This window comes from Mya arenaria, chromosome 4 (assembly GCF_026914265.1).
Source record: "Mya arenaria isolate MELC-2E11 chromosome 4, ASM2691426v1".
NCBI classification, from domain to species: Eukaryota; Metazoa; Mollusca; class Bivalvia; order Myida; family Myidae; genus Mya; species Mya arenaria.
The window spans coordinates 30,381,674-30,401,601 of NC_069125.1; the positions used below are offsets into that span (position 1 = coordinate 30,381,674).

The 19,928-nt window shown below is 34.8% G+C and overlaps 2 protein-coding genes across 2 annotated transcripts in view; both read right to left on the reverse strand.

Annotated features, from left to right (window-relative positions):
- LOC128231387 (sialate O-acetylesterase-like) overlaps positions 1–11,770 on the reverse strand; it is a 270,653-nt gene extending 258,883 nt beyond the window's left edge. The window contains exon 1 of the mRNA XM_052944155.1: positions 11,767–11,770. The gene's annotated coding sequence lies outside the window, so the exon portion shown is untranslated. The remainder of the gene's footprint in view (positions 1–11,766) is intronic.
- On the reverse strand, positions 3,871–7,819 carry LOC128231386 (serine-rich adhesin for platelets-like). Its single transcript, XM_052944152.1, has 3 exons — positions 7,733–7,819; positions 6,539–6,734; positions 3,871–5,680 (listed from the first exon to the last, which is right to left on the reverse strand). Exons 2-3 carry the CDS (start codon positions 6,650–6,652, stop codon positions 4,622–4,624), a joined length of 1,173 nt encoding a protein of 390 aa, XP_052800112.1. The 5' UTR covers positions 6,653–6,734; positions 7,733–7,819; the 3' UTR covers positions 3,871–4,621.
- Positions 11,771–19,928: the final 8,158 nt, after the last annotated feature.

Sequence of the window (19,928 nt, forward strand, 5' to 3'; positions counted from 1 at the left end):
TTTTAAAAGATAGTAACTATTTAGCTATTCTTTGATCATTGTCATATCAAACAATTAAACTATCTATACGAATGACATTGAGATGTATTTTAGTTCAATCCATTTTATAATAGGATCGTTTTTGAGCTATTTTACACTGCTTTTATTCGATTTAAGGCCGTTTCATGCTTACTGGTTACGGACTCCGTTACAAATGCATGAATTGTATTTCGTGTTTGCGCTGTTATGTTTTGAACAGCGAGGACATATTTGTAAACGAAGAAATATTCATAAACAATATGATGCCAATTTAAACAATCAAATAATTATCACATTATATATAAATGACCTTTGAGTTCTTTCTTCAAGTCATATTAAGCAAAACAAAAATAACGTCTGGTTCCGGTGACCAGCCGGTCATTAAAACAAAGGGGCCTATCGCCAATTCTCTTTTTTTTGTAACAAGTACTGAGTGCTTATTGTGATATTTTACTATTTTTACGCACATTTATTGTTTTTGTTAACTCCGACCTACCATATTTAATTATGTCGCAGGAACCAGAATAGTTTAATTCCTTGGCCTTATTGTCTTAATAAGGCAACACTCGGGTACATGTACATTAATCGCGTTGATTGACGCATCTCATTTTTATTTAAGTAAGTCAAATAATATTTCGTTGTAAGATTTCTTGACTATTACTGATAGAAGGTAAATAAACCATCAATGAGGGCATTTAAATGAATTGTCCACTTTCTATCGCATTTCACAAGCTTAAAGCCCCATTCTTTAGTTTGGCTGGTTTGTTTGATTAGTCTACCAAAAAAGAACCGGTTGATTTCGGCTTTCGATAAATATGAACATTTCAATGTTGACAGCTTTTGATTTAATGTTGACGAAATTTGATATAATAATGTAGTGTTTTATTCAATTAAAAACACACAATGCACTCCATGTGACAGAACCCCTGTTTCACAAAATGCTAAATATGAAGGGAATCTCTCTTCCCCCCCTTTCTCACACGCACATGCACACACGCACGCACGCACGCACGCACACAAGCACGCACGCACACGCACACGCACACGCACACACACACACACACAGAGACACGCATGCACACACGCACGCACGCACGCACGCACGCACGCACGCACGCACGCACGCACGCACACACACAAACACACGCACACGCACACGCACACGCACACACACACACACACAAAAGGGTATGTGAATACTATAAGCAATTTCCGGCTCGGTGCTATGGCCCTTTTCACTTCTTTGTAGTGTGCTATAGGTTCATTCGTGTCCGCACTATTTGTCAGCAACAATCCCTTCAATGCAATGAAACTTCACAGGAGGCTTTAGTGACAAGAGGAGATGCGCATAATAGCGTGCCGTTCGGGTTAGTGGTTTTTTACAGTGGTATGGCCCTTTATTTTTCATGCTTGATAAATGCCCATAGCATAACTCAAGAATTCTTTGAGATATTGACCTCGTATGCATATTTATCTTGTTGAGTAGAAGCGTGCAGTGCAAAAGAATGATAAACCGTCTTCAGCGTTTTAAGAGTTATTGCCCTTTGTTCAGTTGTAATAGTTTTTTTGTATTTAACACTTATTTTGCTGGGATACGGCACTTTCTGACTGATTTTTGCCATATTATTAACTATATTGTATAATATGTAGCAGGCCCAAATTTCTTAATCTGCTCAAGTCCCTTGTAAAAGAAGAATGGAGCTAGGCTTACTGTATGTTTGTGTTTTTCCTATGATTTGCATAATACTTTAAAAGTTTTACGACTTATATTGAAAATCTCTTTATGAAGATGACAATAAAACATTATGCACGTTTATTAAGTATTTTGGCTAGGTAAAATAAGCTTCTGAAGCCTGTAAAGCTTAAAGTGACACTCTTATTTAAAATCAATACAAAATAATGCATTTATGGAAAATATTAATTACTCATAACAAGATTGTAACCGTGTGTTTAATAGCTGAAAACGCAAAAATATTAAATGATTGGTGCGGGCGAAAAGATTTACTGCGATATACTTTCGTCTCATAAGGTAGAAATACCGTGTTTTCTGCACATTACTTTCAGATTAAACTCGATATCCTTCATAAGAACCATTGTTTTTGACATTCATTCATCCTTTTTGGTTAATATTTTAACAAATATAGTATTTCCTATGTTCCGATTTGGGAGTAAGAGTGCATCTTTGGGAAGTATCAAGAAATTTGAACAATGTATCTATAATATCCGTATGTATTCTTAAAAGTTTGGATTGATATCATAACTGAAGTAGTAGAGCATTGATTAAGTAAAAAAATCGCATTCTTAAATAATCAACATCAACAACAACCTAATAAAACACAAACATACGTAATCATCAAAATGTATTCAACTGATCGAATCAAACATTAATATATATATTAATAATCTTATCGAATAAACAATGAATTGAACGTTTTTTATTCATAGTTAATCGAGTTATGCATGCGTTTTAATAGTGTATTGTATGAAATGAAGGTTGAACATTTTTTCATTTAAAAGAACATCGCTAACCGCAGGAAACTTAAATATAAATTTAAGGAAACTTTGGCATGAACTGCAGGAATCTGTCATATGAACCGACGGAAACTACGCCATGATCTGCAAAAGACTTTGGCATGAACGGCGGAAAATTGTAACATGATCTGAACAATGCCAAGTCCAAAATGTAATTGGTCCAATAGCTTCCAATGTACTTCTTGGATGTGTAAATTTGTATCCAAATGATGTTTCATAAGCATAAATTCTCTTTTTTTATATAAATAAGTTGAAATAAAATCAACCTATAAATTTCAAAAAAGGAAGCTTTTCAAAGATTCCACTTTTTACACCCATTTTCCGGTCAATTTAACGTTCAACTGTCACCAATTGAGGTAAAAAAAAATTAAAATCATATTTTAAATTTATTTTATTTCTACAAATTCTGAGCATGTCTTATAAATTGTTCATTATAGTTTTGAAACATACTCATCATAGTGGGTTTTGATAAGACCTAATCAAATGCTTTGAAAAAAAAACTCATCAAGGATTAAGTTTGTTAAACTACTTTGGCATGAACTGCAGGAATCTGTCATATGAACCGACGGAAACTACGTCATGATCTGCAAAAGACTTTGGCATGAACGGCGGAAAACTGTAACATGATCTGAACAATGCCAAGTCCACAAAGTAATTGGTCCCATAGCTTCCAATGTACTTCTTGGATGTGTAAACTTGTTTCCAAATGATGTTTCATAAGCATAAATTCTCTTTTTTTATATAAATAAGTTGAAATAAAATCAACCTATAAATTTCAAAAACGGAAGCTTTTCAAAGATTCCACTTTTTACACCCATTTTCCGGTCAATTTAACGTTTAACTGTCACCAATTGAGGTGAAAATTTTCAAAATCATATTTTAAATTTATTCTATTTCTACAAATTCTGAGCATGTCTTATAAATTGTTCATTATAGTTTTGAAACATACTCATCATAGTGGGTTTTGATAAGACCTAATCACATGCTATGGAAAAAAACCTCATCAATAGGTTTAAGTTTGTTGAACTACTTATGGTCCTTTAAAGTACAAATATAAAATGATATAAGACACTGAAGCCCAAATCACGGCCAATCATTTATGCAATCAATGTATCATAGCTATTGACTTGATACAAATATCAAGACAATAACAATAGCATGAATTACTCTGATAACCTATCAGTTGTAATTGCTTATTTATTTAATGTACTGATCATGTGATGAGACTATAAACCAGCATACAATGAATGAATCCTATTTTGTTTATGAATAAACAATACCAAACACGGGAAAAACTAATGACGTCAATGACAGACGTTTTTATTCTTTAAAAATCCCCATTGAATTAAAGGCCGCAAGAAGAAGTATAACAGGAAAAAGAAGAAGAGAAAAGGCAACTCTTTCTGTTTACTTTAAACTTTCATGACCAGGGGTGTTACACATTTAACAAAATCAATACTGAACAAAGGTATCAATTAATTTTATCATTAATGTTAAAGCATATAAATCTTAATTTCTGAAAATATCAAGTCCAAAAGTGTGCTTGTTAGAAAAATAGTTTTTGCCATCTGCAACAAAATCAGAAAATGTCTCTGAATGAGTGGCAGGTTATCTTTTGGTTGAGGGCTTAAAGCGTTGTAGCAGCTGTATAAGTTAAAGATATCACCAAAGAGAGAGCAAAAGATAACACCATAGAGAGAGCAGATAATCTGTGTTGGTTTATATCAAACCATGCTACAATGAGAAGTGAGATTTCACAACAAAATGCTAACATCTAAAATTTCAACGTTCTATTGCATGCATGAATATAAACAAGTTAAATACCCATCCGTACTCGATCAAGAGATAAACATTCCTCAAATACTGTAGATTATCGTTAAATTTTATGTATTTAACATGCGCGATGTTAAGGTCGCGATTTTTAAACCTCATAGCCATCATTCTGATGATTATTTAAAAGCATGGCGAATATTTAACCTCGCCAAATTGGACAAAATCTTAAATAAGCGAAAAAAAGACTTCGCGAAAAAAACCTTCATAATGTATTAAATTAATATTTTGTTTTAACTTTTTAAATAATTCCAGCTGCAACAATGTCTTGTTTATTGGGTACAGTACTTGGGGGTTTTGTAGGTATTACAGATCCCGTGGTTGACCCAGTTGAGGTGCCGGTAGTCGATTCCCAAGAATATTCAGTAACAGTCGCCAGAGGGAATGTGGCAGACACAGTCAAAGGATTGATCGACGAAGATTCAGTTGCAGTCGCCAAAGAGAAAGTGGTAGAACTAGTCCAAAAATTGCTCGACGAATATTCAGTTGCAGTTTCCAGAGGGAAGGCGGTAGAATAAGTCATAGAATTGCTTGTCGAATAGTTAGTTGCAGTCGCCAGAGAGAAACTGGTTGTATTGGTTAAAACTGTGAGTTGTGTATTTGAGAAGGTAGAGACGGATGGAGACAGCCATGAATTATCCAATGAGTAATAAGAAAACGTGCTGGCTGTTAAACTTGAAATATCAAATGTCAAAGAAGTCCCATATGATAAAAGTGTTGCTGAATCGGTGTTTGATGTAACAGCCAAATAGTCTTGTGCTGAAGTAGTAGAGTGCGATGTAGTTATTAAAGAGAAAGTTGCAGATGTCATAGACGATTCTGATGCGGATATTAAAGCAGAGCCCGTCGAAGTGGTCAATTGAGATGTTAAAAAAGTTGAAGTTGTGTTTGAACTTGTTGTCGTTTGTGATGTTATCCAAGAGTTTGTTAAAGATGTTAGCTGTGCGGGATGCATGGAAGTGCTCTCGAATAACTCAGATGAAGCTTCAATTGCAGATGTAGTAGAAAATTGAAGTTGATTCGTTGTTGGATAACTTATGATTTCAGTTGGTTTCTGAGATAATGTCATTGCGATTGTACTTAACAAATTTGAAGTTTCTGTGGATTGTGAGCTTGATAGAATCAACGTAGAAGAAACACTGGGTTGGTATAAACTCGATTCGAAAATATGAGTTGATGTTGCGGTTGAATAAGTACTGCTACCATCTGACGCTGAGGGCGACAGGTTTAGAATGGAAGTTGTCCCCATTGTTTCCACTGAAGGTACCAACGTTGCAGAAATGTCCATGTCCCAACTTCCCTGAAATAAAATTGATAGCTTTAAAAAAAAAAAAGATTAAACGAAGACGATAAAGAGTTTACAGAGTGTTAATCAATACCACCATGTGATTATTACATACAAAAACAAAAGTCATCCAATATATTGTTATTTTAATCGTTATGTGTTAAAATAATTCTTTTTTTTAATTGACTAGATTGTGAATATAGTCCATGGCTATGGGGCGGGGTTTATCTTTTTCATTTCCTTCGGATGAACACATCACATCCCAAATAGTCTAATCATGGACAGGAACTTAATTTCGGTGGCCCTTATTACCAATTTAAGCAGAATTATATACATTAGAAAATCATTGAAACCTATAAAATGATCCTGAAGACTACATACAATTTGGCAATGATTCAATATTATAAAATACCCGCTACACCAGCGTTTGTATGATGTGATGGTTACTGCACGAACTACACTAGTTATTGCACTCATACAATTTTAGTGTATGAATGTCAGTGGAAAAGACACATGAAATGTCAGTGGAATAGCCCATGAAACGTCTCTGAAATGCCACATGAAGGCCAGTGAAATACTACATGAAAGCTAAAGTATAATGTCAATCACGATAATGGGTCAAATAACTGGTGTGTATGGTAACTTCTAGGATTGAGTATGTTAAAGAAGAAGCGAGTGTTAAAATATAGTGCTAATCCCCCCTTCCCCGCTATTAATAACACGGTACTTGCTCTGCCTTTTGGTTACAGTTCTGATATGAGAATAAATGAATGAAAGAAAATATTCACTCATATATGGTACAATAATTTCTTCTTGAACTGGTGCAAATATTATAATAATCTCAAGGATAGTAAGCAACAGTGGATTTATTACCTCTTGAACCGGTATCATTGCAAAAACGCCCGACAAAGAGGATACGTCCTTTCTCATCATCAGAATGGTTCCCACCTTGAACAGCACTTTGGTATGCACTTGCCTGCACATCATATGGGGATCCGAAAGTGGGCCGTGCAATACTGCTAGACAGTTAGCCGTTTGCTGGCATCGCTGTACGCATTCAATACGGCTCCTGGAAAAAGATATGTACATGAAAGTAATCATAGTAAAATGGACCATAAAGTGATACGCTCAGTATACAATCATTTACTGACGACCTTGTTTAGAAAAAAAGGTTAAAGCTTAACAGAGCTAAACGTGAGAAGCTCAGCATCAAGAATCATCAAGGATGGACTACACATGCATTAAAACATCTTAATTATAAATATTAGGGCCCCCGCCTTGTACAGTCATTGAAGCACTTGGGGTTTATGACTATGAGGATGTAATTCAATATGTAGCTGCTGTAGTAATGGACAATCCATTAGCCCCCAAAATACGTATGCTCGTATTTATTTACACATGGATTACATGACAAAGGGAGACATGAAATGAAGAAATGAAACACGAATTTCAAATCAATTTCGATAGATTTAACTGATGTAAATACTGCATTAAATATAGCTAAATATCGTCGAACATGAGCAAAAAGTAGCATTAAAGGATGAAAGGATAGCGAAATACCACGTCAAAAGCCAAAAGATAAATAATGCCTGAAAGGTTTGTGAAATACCGAATGAGAGGTCAGTGAAATACCACATAAAAGGTCAGCACAATGCCACATTAAAGGTCAGTTAGATACCGCATGAAAAGTCAGTGCAGTACCACATGAATAGTCAGTGATATACCACATAAAAGGTCAGTTAAATATAAGATGCACGGACAGTGAAATACGACACTACAAGCCAATGAAATATCGCATGAGAGGTCAGTGAAATAGGGCATGAGAGGTCAATGAAATATTGTAATGTAATTGGCTATGCATATTTGCCAAACTCTTCTTACATTTTATAATATTCAACATGATTTATCCAGTTAGTATATTAAAATACTGCCTGCGTTTGTTGTCAACAGTAACTTTCATTGGCCGCGAAAATACATTACTTTCCCCCCTACCTGCAATAATAGTTGTGTTGCATACACCGGTCAGTGGCTTTACAATAGCTCATGGTTATAGTTTAATATACTTACGTTAAACTCTCTTAATTATGTCATTCCATTTAGTAATTTCACGTTGTAATTGAAACACGGAAGTAAAAACAGTTTGTTTAGGGGCGGCCTGTTTTACTGGAATAATCTCTATTCGTAAAACATGCTTTATAGGTAAAATGCTATACCTCTGTAATACAAGGTTACGTTAAACCATTACTTTAAGTTGTTAACGTCACTGTGGATCACGCTTACATGACCGGAGTACGTATCATAGGGATTTCGTCCGGATCCCGTACGTGGCACTAGATTTGATGTGGCGGAGGACTACAATCTACGGATTTTCCGCACGGCTGCTGATTGGATGAAATTGGCCATTTTGGATTTTCCGGGTTTCTGATTGGTTTTGGGGCAAATGATTGCCATGTCCTCATCACCAAGTATCAAGGCGCGGGAAAGTATAAATACAAGACCGCGCAGCAGACGCCAGCTTTCACAACTTTTCGGCCATATTGGAAACTTTAAAAACTTAACTTTCAAATCTTTTCATACAAGTTTATTTAACAAGAAAGAGAGCCACCTTGCAGCAATGTAAATATTATATTATATCATTATAGATAATAGATAAAAGGAACGTTATTATTAAAAGAACATTTACTCTTTAATCAAAGTAATATTATTACAGTATCATATTTGTTTGCAAGGATTGATATTTATTTATGAGTGAATAAAAGTTATTACACATGTCACGATCGTTGGTCCTGTATCTAGTAAATTTAAATGTCAACTGGAGCATCTGCTGTCCGTTTCGCATGAAATAAGGTAAACAACAAATCGAACGTATAAATTGAGTCGTCTACGTAAGGGTTCACGTTACAATATCAATGAGAGGTCAGAAAAATACCGCATGAGAGGTCAGTGAAATAGGGCATGAGAGGTCAATGAAATACCGCATTAGATGTCAGTGAATAATTGCATGAGAGGTCAGAAATACCGCATGAGAAGTCATTGAAATACCTCATAAGGTCATGTTGTGATTGTAATCGACAATTGATCGGAAAGGCCTACGTCGGCGACAATGGATAGTGAAACTTGAACAATCGATTATACCGATTATAGAAACAAGGGACGTAACCGCCACCGACTAATTTACTTATTTTCTGGTTAATGCTAGTAGGTATTGGAATGTTAAAGTGTTACTATGTTGAGTTATCTAGTCATATTCTTATCAAGTCAGTAAGTCACTACAGTACCTTATTACAAAATTTCTTTGCAATTTAACTGCTAAAGGATTGGTTCTCAACTTCTCATGTTTGTGGTTTAAAAAAGAATTTTAGCTCTACTGGCCAAAGGCTTATGCGATGGTATTGTGTACGTAGTATGTGCGTTCGTGCATCCGTGTGGCTGTAAACAATTGCTTGTGAATACAGTCTTCAGTTTTGATTGTATCTCTATGAAACTTGTACAGTATTAGATATCAATTAGAGCTCGGTTCCTTTCGAAAACCAGCCAGTAGAGCATAGGCCCTCATGGGCCTCTTGTTAAAACATGTTACCATTTACTTCTAACCATGACTTATTGACTGATTATTAAAAAGAAATTGATATATTCCTTTGTGTTTATTTTACACATGTATACACTACTAAATGTAAGACAATAATTAGAGCCTGTGATCTCATGTTCTGTTATAGTATCTTGTTAACACTAAAAGATAGTCGCTTTCTGGATAAATAATGTAATTTATATAAAGAAATCTACAAACAATATTGTAAGGGAACATTGGTGCTTAAAACTGGTGCATGCACTGTGTCTGTTTGCCTTAAATATGATAAGCAAAGATAATTAAATAATAATTAAATCGATTAATAATCGATCATTGATCGGTTTCATAAACCTATTATCGATATTAAATTTTCTATCCAATTCCCAACACTAGGTGTCAGTTAAATACCGCATAAAAGGTCAGTGAAATATCACATGACAGGTCTCTTATATTAAAAATAAAATTCATATAATACAATCTTTCTAGTGTGTGCCTGTGGTACTGTGATTTTGTGTTTCTTGTTAAGAGTATGTTCGTTCCTTGTACCTTCTACTATGGCGATGCATTTCGTGTTAATTTAACAACTTTTGAGGAAATTTAATAAGGGAGGGAACTATTTCTCATTGCCAAATTTTCAGTTGTCCACCCTTCTTTATTTTGGCGCCTTTCTCACTTGTTCATTAGTTTTATTCCGGTCCGGACGTGTGTTTTCTTTGTTCTTTGCCAAAAATGGCGGATACTGGGGCTCGTCCCAAAGAAAAAGTATCTTAGCATACTGTAAGCATTCAAGATCAGCTGGTTGGTCTTGAAAATGAAGAGGTGCGTTTGAAATCCTTCTACTATGGCGTTGCATTTCTTGTTAATTATATGTTTCGCCCTTGATCCATGAGCAATGGGGTTGTGTTTCTATTTAAGTACGAGTATATATGTTCAGTCCTTCATTCTTGTACTGCTGGGGCTTTTTGTTTCTCGTTAAATGTACGTTTGATCCTTGCCTCTTGTGCATTTAAACAAGTCGATAGTTAATGTCGGGGTGTATTTTGCCGTCCCTGTTGTTTCAATATTATTGTACCATAGTAGTTAGTTTCGCCTTTGCATCATTTAGAACACCAGCAAACATATATATGACGTACAATGTGCATTTTATATACTCAATATATTACTTAAGTTTAGAATCTTCACCGACGACAACACAGAGGCAATGACAATAAGATTGTTTTCAACATTCGAAATTACACCCGTTTTATACAACGCATTGTAAACTAGATAAAATATAGCAGATATATATTACAAATTTTAAAACATCTTGGGCAAGAACGTTTTTTTTAAAACAACACATTCATCTACCTACCTTTCAACTGTAACGGTCCATGGCGTACTGGAAGAGACGTTAGACTCGTGAAAGTAATACACTCTTGTATGCACGTTGACTATCCCGTGGACTTTGCACAATAATAAGAGATGTACAAGAAATAGTTGATTTATCATTATTGTTTATTGTTCTTCATATTATATGTTCTATAATATTTCCAGATAAAAAAACAACAACAACAGCTGATCGTTATACCAACAAACATATCATTCTTTTCTCAATGTAAAAAGCTCAGAAAACATGGTTCGTAGCAAAATAATGAAGAAAAAAATCACTATTGTATGTCTTCAACGTTATTTCTAGCTCCGTCTTTGTCATGAAAGTCAATGAATTTAAGATTATGTGCAGCTTTGTCAAAGCTATACTAGTATTAGAACTTAATAACGTATAGTAAGACGGCACGCAGGTCGTTAAACAATGAAGAAAAATCGGACTGATTTCCGGGGCAAAGCATTTTCCTTAATCGAAGAGATTAACAAATTTAACGCTCGACAATAATGCTTTAAAATCTACACATAATACCGCGAGGTGTTTTAAGGCTAAGCACAAATTAACTGAAAGGTGTGTTTGGGTGTGGGTGCGGGTCACAAATAAGCAACATCAAACTAGTTCCTACGGTTACATAGTGGTGACCTGTGTGGGTTTTTGAACTCTTGGTCATGACCGACTTACATATACTCGTTCCCAAGTGTGAACAGATTTTATTTAACCTCGTAGCTACGACTTACGTTCTCGTTCCCACAACTTAGTATGTCGTGGAGAAGACTAACTATCTCCGTTCCACAACAAAGTTATTTCGTGGTCACGACTGAATAATCACTTATTATTAAAATATATTGTTGAGAAAGTTATTTTACATGTATTATACACATGCCGGTGGTTCATAAAGATTAATTAGTGAAATAAAACTGATATTGAACTGTTTCAACAGTAAGAGTATCAAATTAATGTTGTTCCCCGAGTTGCAATTTTAGCCCGCTCACTACTCAAAATCAGACGTATGCGCGCACAGTGCATGCACATAATTTTAACGAAAACGTTAGGTTCGCACACACTAAGGGACGCTTTTGTTCAATAACTAGAATATATGTTAAAGTTGATTGTATTAGTGAAAAATCGCAATAAATTCACCTCGTTAACAAGAAAAGTGAACAAAGCTGCTGGTACCAGACACGTACTCGGTGAAATATATAGCGATATTGCATTGCGACAAACAATTATTCTCCGTATAATTTTGAAGTTTTGTTCTTTATTTGCACTCGTGAAAAAAATTGCCGGCGATGCTTGTTTTAAGATAACAATAATAGTTATATTTGGAATATGTTAACATTTTCTTATGATAGGCGCACTATACCCGATTTATGGTTGCATTCATAAATGATAGGCGCACCGTACACATTGTATGGTTGCATTCATAAATGATAGGTGCACCGTACACATTTTATGGTTGCATCCATAAATAATAGGCGCACCGTACACATTTTATGGTTGCATCCATAAATAATAGGCGCACCGTACACATTTAATGGTTGCATCCATAAATGATAGGCGCACCGTACAAATTTTATGTACACATTTTACGGTTGCATCCATAAATGATAGGCGTACTGTACACATTTCATGATTGCATCCATTAGTAAAAGGTGCACCGTACAAATGTTATGGTTGCATCTATAAATGATAGGCGCATCGTACACATTTTACGGTTGCATCCATAAATGATAGGCGCACCGTACACATTTAATGGTTGCATCCATAAATGATAGGCGCACCGTACACATGTTTTGGTTGCAACCATAAATGATAGGTGCACCGTACACATTTTATGGTTGCATCCATAAATAATAGGCGCACCGTACACATTTAATGGTTGCATCCATAAATGATAGGCTCACCGTACACATTTTACGATTGCATCCATAAATGATAGGCGCACCGTACAGATTTTATGGTTACATCCATAAATGATAGGCGCATCGTACACAATTTATGGTTGCATCCATTAGTGATAGGCGCACCGTACACATTTTAGGAAAATATGGATGCACCCATAATTTTCAGAAAGTCACTTACTCTGACCTATTAGAACGATCCTTACACACAGAAAATGTTACTAGAGCTCTTTTTTACCGAATGCAATAATCATAGTCGAGTATATTTGAGAATCTGTCTGTTTTTAACATATTATTGTAGTCATAAATGCAACGTCCGAAGGCAATATTTTGCTTCGAGTGAAGACATAAAACAATGATAACTTTTATTTTTCTTCACCATCTTAATGAAACAAAGAGCAGTCCGCTTAAAGAGCCTCACCTTTGTTGCATTACCGGAGTTTGATTGGGTGATGAGTTACAACAAACACTTCGACAAACCTGTTTCCAAAATAATGTTTTGACAATGCACCGTCAGACGGCCATTTTGTGAAAAGGTGTGTCGAAGTGTTTTACGAAACTAAAGTCTCAATCAAACTCTCATATAATCACGGTGGAGAACCCACGTGACTTATTTGGTAAAGTGCACGGCGACAAATGTCAACAAGTCTCGATTCAGGTAAGGTTTTTAAAGATAACTTTCTTAATATTTGGAGAATTTTGTGAAATAAAGACCATAAACCCCGCATTTAAGAGCTCTATCCACGGTAACAAAGAACGTTCTCTAATATTCTAAAGTTTTCCTGAAAATCAGGACCAACTGATTTCTCAGAGTTGAAATCTAAGGCAAAGAACACGGCTTTTGACAAATTTATCGCTTTACTTCATGTTAGCCGTAAATAATTCATACACAATTCTTATTTTAAGGCAATTTTATGTATTTTAAAGTTTTCAGCGTGTATTGTTGAACTTCTTATAGTTATTTCAAAGGCGAAGATGAAATAAAACCAAATTGATAAAGTACACGGACATTTTAGGTTTGATATAGTAAACGGTCGTTTACAACCTTCAGTGTGTATACTCATTATTTCACTGACTGGTGCTAAAACGAGTTATTATCAATTTATTTATTATTTCTTTTCTTCAAATTCATTATTGAACATTGCTCCATGTTTAAAAAACGCATTGCAATGGAGTGGCAATGGAAGAATGAACGCGTTTTAACAGTTAGACCGACGGAGTCGCCTAAATGATGGGCTCATTTTCATGAATCATGGAAACAACTGTTATCACACTAAAATTCAGTCCCGTATTTTAATAATATAATCGCAGTTGACATTATATGTCAACTGCGATTATATTGTTAAAATACGGCTTGAAGTTTTTGTAAAGGGTGTTCCACTTCTTTTTTTCATATCGTATATGTAAAACGTGTTTGTATTCATTATACATGGTAAACAGTAATACATAACTGCTTAATAACTCTTCATTTTGTCAATTTTGAGAAAGAAAAGTGTTCTTGTACTTTTAATGTCTTCGATTGCTAGCTGATTTGATAGATTAATGATTTTATGACATTTGTTTCATTTCAGAATATGAAGACTCCGACTTTAGGCAAAGAATGCGGAATGGCATTTCAAAATAAAAAACAACAACATCTAGTAGACCACCGGATAGAAGGCATTCTGGTCAATTGTCATCGTTTTTGCGGGAAAGTGTTTACACGGACACAGGTTAGTTTTAAGCTTTATTTTTTCGCAGAGAAATAAGAATATACTAACAGTTATACTTTTATAATGACTCCCCTCGTGTAGAGGTTAAGATTTGCCGTCGTCTGACTGTGTTTTCAACGTTTTTTAGGGGTTGCGTTTTTCACATAATAATGTGGTCCGTGTTTCAGTGGACAGGGTCGTTTAGTTTTATGATGCTGATTACACGATCAAACACTCATTGCTTGGCAGTAATATAGTGTTTTTTATAAATTATATTCAAGCATTGCCAGCATTTCTCGCTAACTTGTGACAGTACATGTCTTTTTTATAGGTGCAGCAATTACGGCGAGACAAAGTTGCACGTTTGCAAATAGTGTGGCAAAACTGCTCTTGCAAGACTTGAAGATACACGAAAGACGCAAAAGCGGCCAATTGAAGCTAACCTGTGATGTGTGTGGGTTCAAATTGGGTGACACGACCAATCTCAGTGACCAGATTTCTACCAGACACTGTGGAATGACACGCTACAAATGTCTACAGTGTCGCTCAGCATTTAAGTTCAAATCTGGACTCAGCAGGCACGTTAAGGCGAAACACACCTAATCAGGACACATTGAAAGATCACAATTGTCTAGTTAGAAGTGCATTCCAGTATGTTGCCGAGTTAAAATAACGTTTTGATGAGATAACATTTTATTAAGATAAATAGCAAAACGTACTGTTACCAAATGGTGCTCTTTCAAAATGTTCGTTTGTCTTACAGTACTGAAAACATTGCTGTGTAAAATTAGTATGAAAACGGATTGAGCATAAAACATTTTCACAAGGTTTAGAGATGCATTGTTGTCATTTTCCCATTGATGTCCTATAAACTCTTAACTGCATGTATCTTATATAATTCAGCAAGCTTTGAAACACAATTATTTTGTAATCACATTTCAACCTTTAGTCTAGAACATTCTAATGTTCCATGCTCAGCTCTTATCTAGATGTTCAAGTCTTAGTCCTAGCCTGTAAGTTGGTAATATAGTGTGCTCTCATTCCTCCTTGCTGTTTCCCATCTAACTCCGAGCCTCCATCTTTAAAATGAGTTCCTGTCTGTATTGTTCGAACGACCGCAGTTTTACTGATTTAGATCAGACAATATTTGTTCAAACTAAACCAAATAAAAGATTCAGCGTTACCTCAAAGATATGAACAATATGTTTTAAATGTGGAAATATATATAAACTAATTGTGATGTGCCTATTTTATTGTTTTATTTCCCATCAAAATAGGAACATTCATGAAATTTATAATCACCACAAACGGGCCGCTAACTTCAGATATTTCATTCGCCGCTAGTCCAGATTAAAATTTATAAGTAAAACTGTCTGATTTTTGAAGAAATATATGTATGATTCTGTATTGATCTGCATATTTAAAAGTAATCGAACTTATAATGGCAGACTTTCTCTTAAATCATCCCATAGACTATCTTTCAACTCCTCATTAAATATGGTTGCTAAATATTTAGTTATTTAGGTGTGCGTTATAATGCAAAATTTATTAATACAACTTAAATAAAAACTAAACACTATACATTCTGACTTCACGAATAGAAAATGCTTATATAACTATTAGTTTGTAAACCGCACTCTACTTTCAAACATAAATTAGAATGACCGTGTACTTTATCATCCTAAAATGTCCGTGTACTTCATCAATATGGTTTTAGTTCATTTTTACCTTTAAAATAACTAGAAGTTAAACAATACACGCTGAAAACTCTAAAATACATAAAATTTGCTTAAAATAAGATTTATGTATGAATTATTTACGGCTAACATGAAGTAAAGCGATAGATTTGTCAAAAGCCGTGTACTTTGCCTTATATTTCAACTCTGAGAAATCAGTTGGTCCTGATTTTCAGGAAAACTTTAGGATATTAGAGAACGTTCTTTATTACCGTGGATAGAGCTCTTAAATGCGGGGTTTATGGTCTTTATTTCACAAAAAGATATCCAAATATTAAGAAAGTTATCTTTAAAAACCTTACTTGAATCGAGACTTGTTGACATTTGTTGCCGTGCACTTTACCAAATAAGTCACGTGGGTTCTCCACCGTGATAATACCGAAGGCCGGGCAGTGTAAACGGCGTAGACTGCGCTATGTTTCATTCAAAATGGTGAGATAATATTGAAGTTACCTTTGTTTAAAGGTTTCATTCGAAGGAAAAATATTATCTTACGTAGCATTTATGACGTAATTTATCACGTGATATACGCACACTGATATAAAGCAATTGTTTCCCGTTGGTAGCATTTTGACCGTATTTAATTTCAAATTCATTTAAGTCAAATTAGCACTCCGTCCAGTTCTCATTATCGCTATTATGTTGTGCCTTTTCTTATTTTCACACTTTCGAAAACAATTTGAAACCGATTTTTCTAAAGTATAGACCTAGTTCAAATGGACTCTTGATCCGTTCTCAGTGTATAAAAGGTAATAATTACTACTGGGAAAATCACTAAGTGTATGTTTTATCTACTTTTTATCTACTGAATATGTTTTAGAAGAGGCAATAAGTCAATTTATATCAATTGGAGATTTTTCTTTTTTCCTTAGACTAATTGGCCATTAGAATTTCTCGCCTATACAAGAACGCCTGTGCCCTGACAGAATTACAGTACAAGACATTTGTTGGTCTTCAGACAATGTCTTCCCACATAAGAGTGCTCCTTTGTGCGTTTGATGACTCCTCTAATGTTTGTTGCGTCTCATACTTAAATAAAGGGACTAGACACCAGATGATACAAATGAAACAAAAAAGAAATTTGTCAAAAACTTACATAAATTTTATATTTTTGTGTACAACGCATTGAATCTTACGTACTGATGTGTGTACATTAAAATAAAAGTAGTACAATATCTTACTTAGTTACTCAAAGAAAAATCGCCTGCCTCCAGTAATATGTTGCGAATTTCATTACAAGGAATTCTGCTAAATCGCTACACAAAACACACAGCTTGACTCCTGTTTGTTGGTACTTTTGACAAAAAGAATACAAACCCCACTTTCTAAAAAACGTTTCCCTACTTTTTTTAGGCTCCTACTTTTTTGTTAGGCTCCTACTTGTTCCTACTTTTTCTTGAAAAAGCCCTACTATCCCTATTTTTTTGTAAAAATAGTTCGAGAAGTAATAGATAAGTTTTACTTAAATGCATTAATTGAAATCATCTGAATCTTGATTTTTATTAAAAGCCATTCCTTGCATGTTTGAAGGATGAGTTTGATGCAGTAGGTCTCCAGTTCTGCAAGAGGTGTTCTATAATGAGAATGAGTGGTGCATGGAAGACACCCATTTCAGGTTCATCTCCTCATCCTGTGAATAAATCGCTTTTGAACCACTGGTTTCTAAACAAAGATAACTACATGTACATCACAATTGGTGAATAAGTTTAGTAGTCATTTATTTGTATCCAAAAAACTAAGTAAAGAGTCCTATTATCCCTACATTTTGCGCTAAATATCCCTATTTTACCCTGCTTTTTTTAAAAAATCCTCCTTCTTTTATCCCTACTTTTTTGTCACATGGAAGCCTGATATTGCGATTTTCGACAGAAATAGCGACTCGAAACATACATCTCAAACTATCAGAAGTATGCGTTGAGTGTTTCAACGCAAGTCAATAGTATCGAACACTGTGGAAAAAAACTTTTTTTATTTGATAATTAATATGTTATAATGTTTGGACAGATCGTTACACAAACAATACCGCAGAACAATCAAAATAGTTTCAGCCCACTTGAACCGCTCCTTGAAACAAATCGCGAGATCTGCTACTTTCGCCGTGATGATATGTTGCGGGTTGCGCATATTGCTAATATCGCTTTTCCAAAAAAAAAATGAAATTGGTACTATATATTATAATTATTATATAGTTTGGTAAACTTTATTCACTTGCCTTAGAAATCACTGAATTTATCTCAGTGCAAAAACACCAGAATATCTGTAGGAATATGTCGTAAAATACACGTAGGCTGCTCCCGCTAGATTTAATAGAACCAATAATACGGGGAAATGCTGAAATCAATTTATCAAATATGTTCTGACTGTCTGCACTGCGTCTGTAACGTTTCATTCGATGTGTTTGCTTTCGTGAGTATTACGCATGTTGCAGCGATATTTTGACAGAAAGTTGTTCCGAAACGAATTAAAGCGTTGTCCCAAATATGAACACAACATCATCGAATTTGACCACAAACCAGATCATCGCATATTGCCACAAATAGGAACACAACAATATCATCGAATATGACCACAAACCAGATCATCGCATTTTGCCACAAATAGGAACACAACTATATCATCGAATATGACCACAGACCAGATTATTGCATATTGCCACAAATAGGAACACAACATTATCATAGAATATGACCACAAACCAGATCAACGCATTTTGCCACAAATAGGAACACAACATTATCATAGAATATGACCATACACCAGATCAACGCATTTTGTCACAAATAGGAATACAACATAATCATAGAATATGACCACAAACTAGATCATCGCATTTTGCCACAAATAGGAACACAACTATATAATCGAATATGACCACAGACCAGATTATTGCATATTGCCACAAATAGGAACACAACATTATCATAGAATATGACCACAAACCAGATCAACGCATTTTGCCACAAATAGGAACACAACATTATCATAGAATATGACCATACACCAGATCAACGCATTTTGTCACAAATAGGAATACAACATAATCATAGAATATGACCATAAACCAGATCAACGCATTTTGCCACACATAGGAACACAACATTATCAAAGAATATGACCACAAACTAGATCATCGCATATTGCCACAAATAGGAACACAACAATATCATAGAATATGACCACAAACCAGATCAACGCATTTTGCCACAAATAGGAACACAACATTATCATAGAATATGACCATTCACCAGATCAACGCATTTTGCCACAAATAGGAACACAACAATATCATAGAATATGACCACAAACTAGATCATCGCATATTGCCACAAATAGGAACACAACAATATCATAGAATATGACCACAAACTAGATCATCGCATATTGCCACAAATAGGAACACAACAATATCATAGAATATGACCACAAACTAGATCATCGCATATTGCCACTAATTGGAACACAACAATTTTACCGAATATGACCACAAACTAGATCATCGCATATTGCCACAAATAGGAACACAACATTATCATAGAATATGACCACAAACTAGATCATCGCATATTGCAACTAATTGGAACACAACAATATCATAGAATATGACCACAAACTAGATCATCGCATATTGCCACTAATTGGAACACAACAATTTTACCGAATATGACCACAAACTAGATCATCGCATATTGCCACAAATAGGAACACAACAATATCATAGAATATGACCACAAACTAGATCATCGCATATTGCCACAAATAGGAACACAACAATATCATAGAATATGACCACAAACTAGATCATCGCATATTGCCACTAATTGGAACACAACAATTTTACCGAATATGACCACAAACTAGATCATCGCATATTGCCACAAATAGGAACACAACAATATCATAGAATATGACCACAAACTAGATCATCGCATATTGCCACAAATAGGAACACAACAATATCATAGAATATGACCACAAACTAGATCATCGCATATTGCCACAAATAG

Excerpts from the sequence above, each read along its gene's own strand:
- LOC128231386 (XM_052944152.1), bottom strand. The coding sequence starts at position 6,652 with ATGATGTGCAGGCAAGTGCATACCAAAGTGCTGTTCAAGGTGGGAACC. Across the intron at positions 5,681-6,538 it reads CAATGATACCGGTTCAAGAG|GGAAGTTGGGACATGGACAT; the intron begins GTAATAAATCCA and ends ATTTTATTTCAG.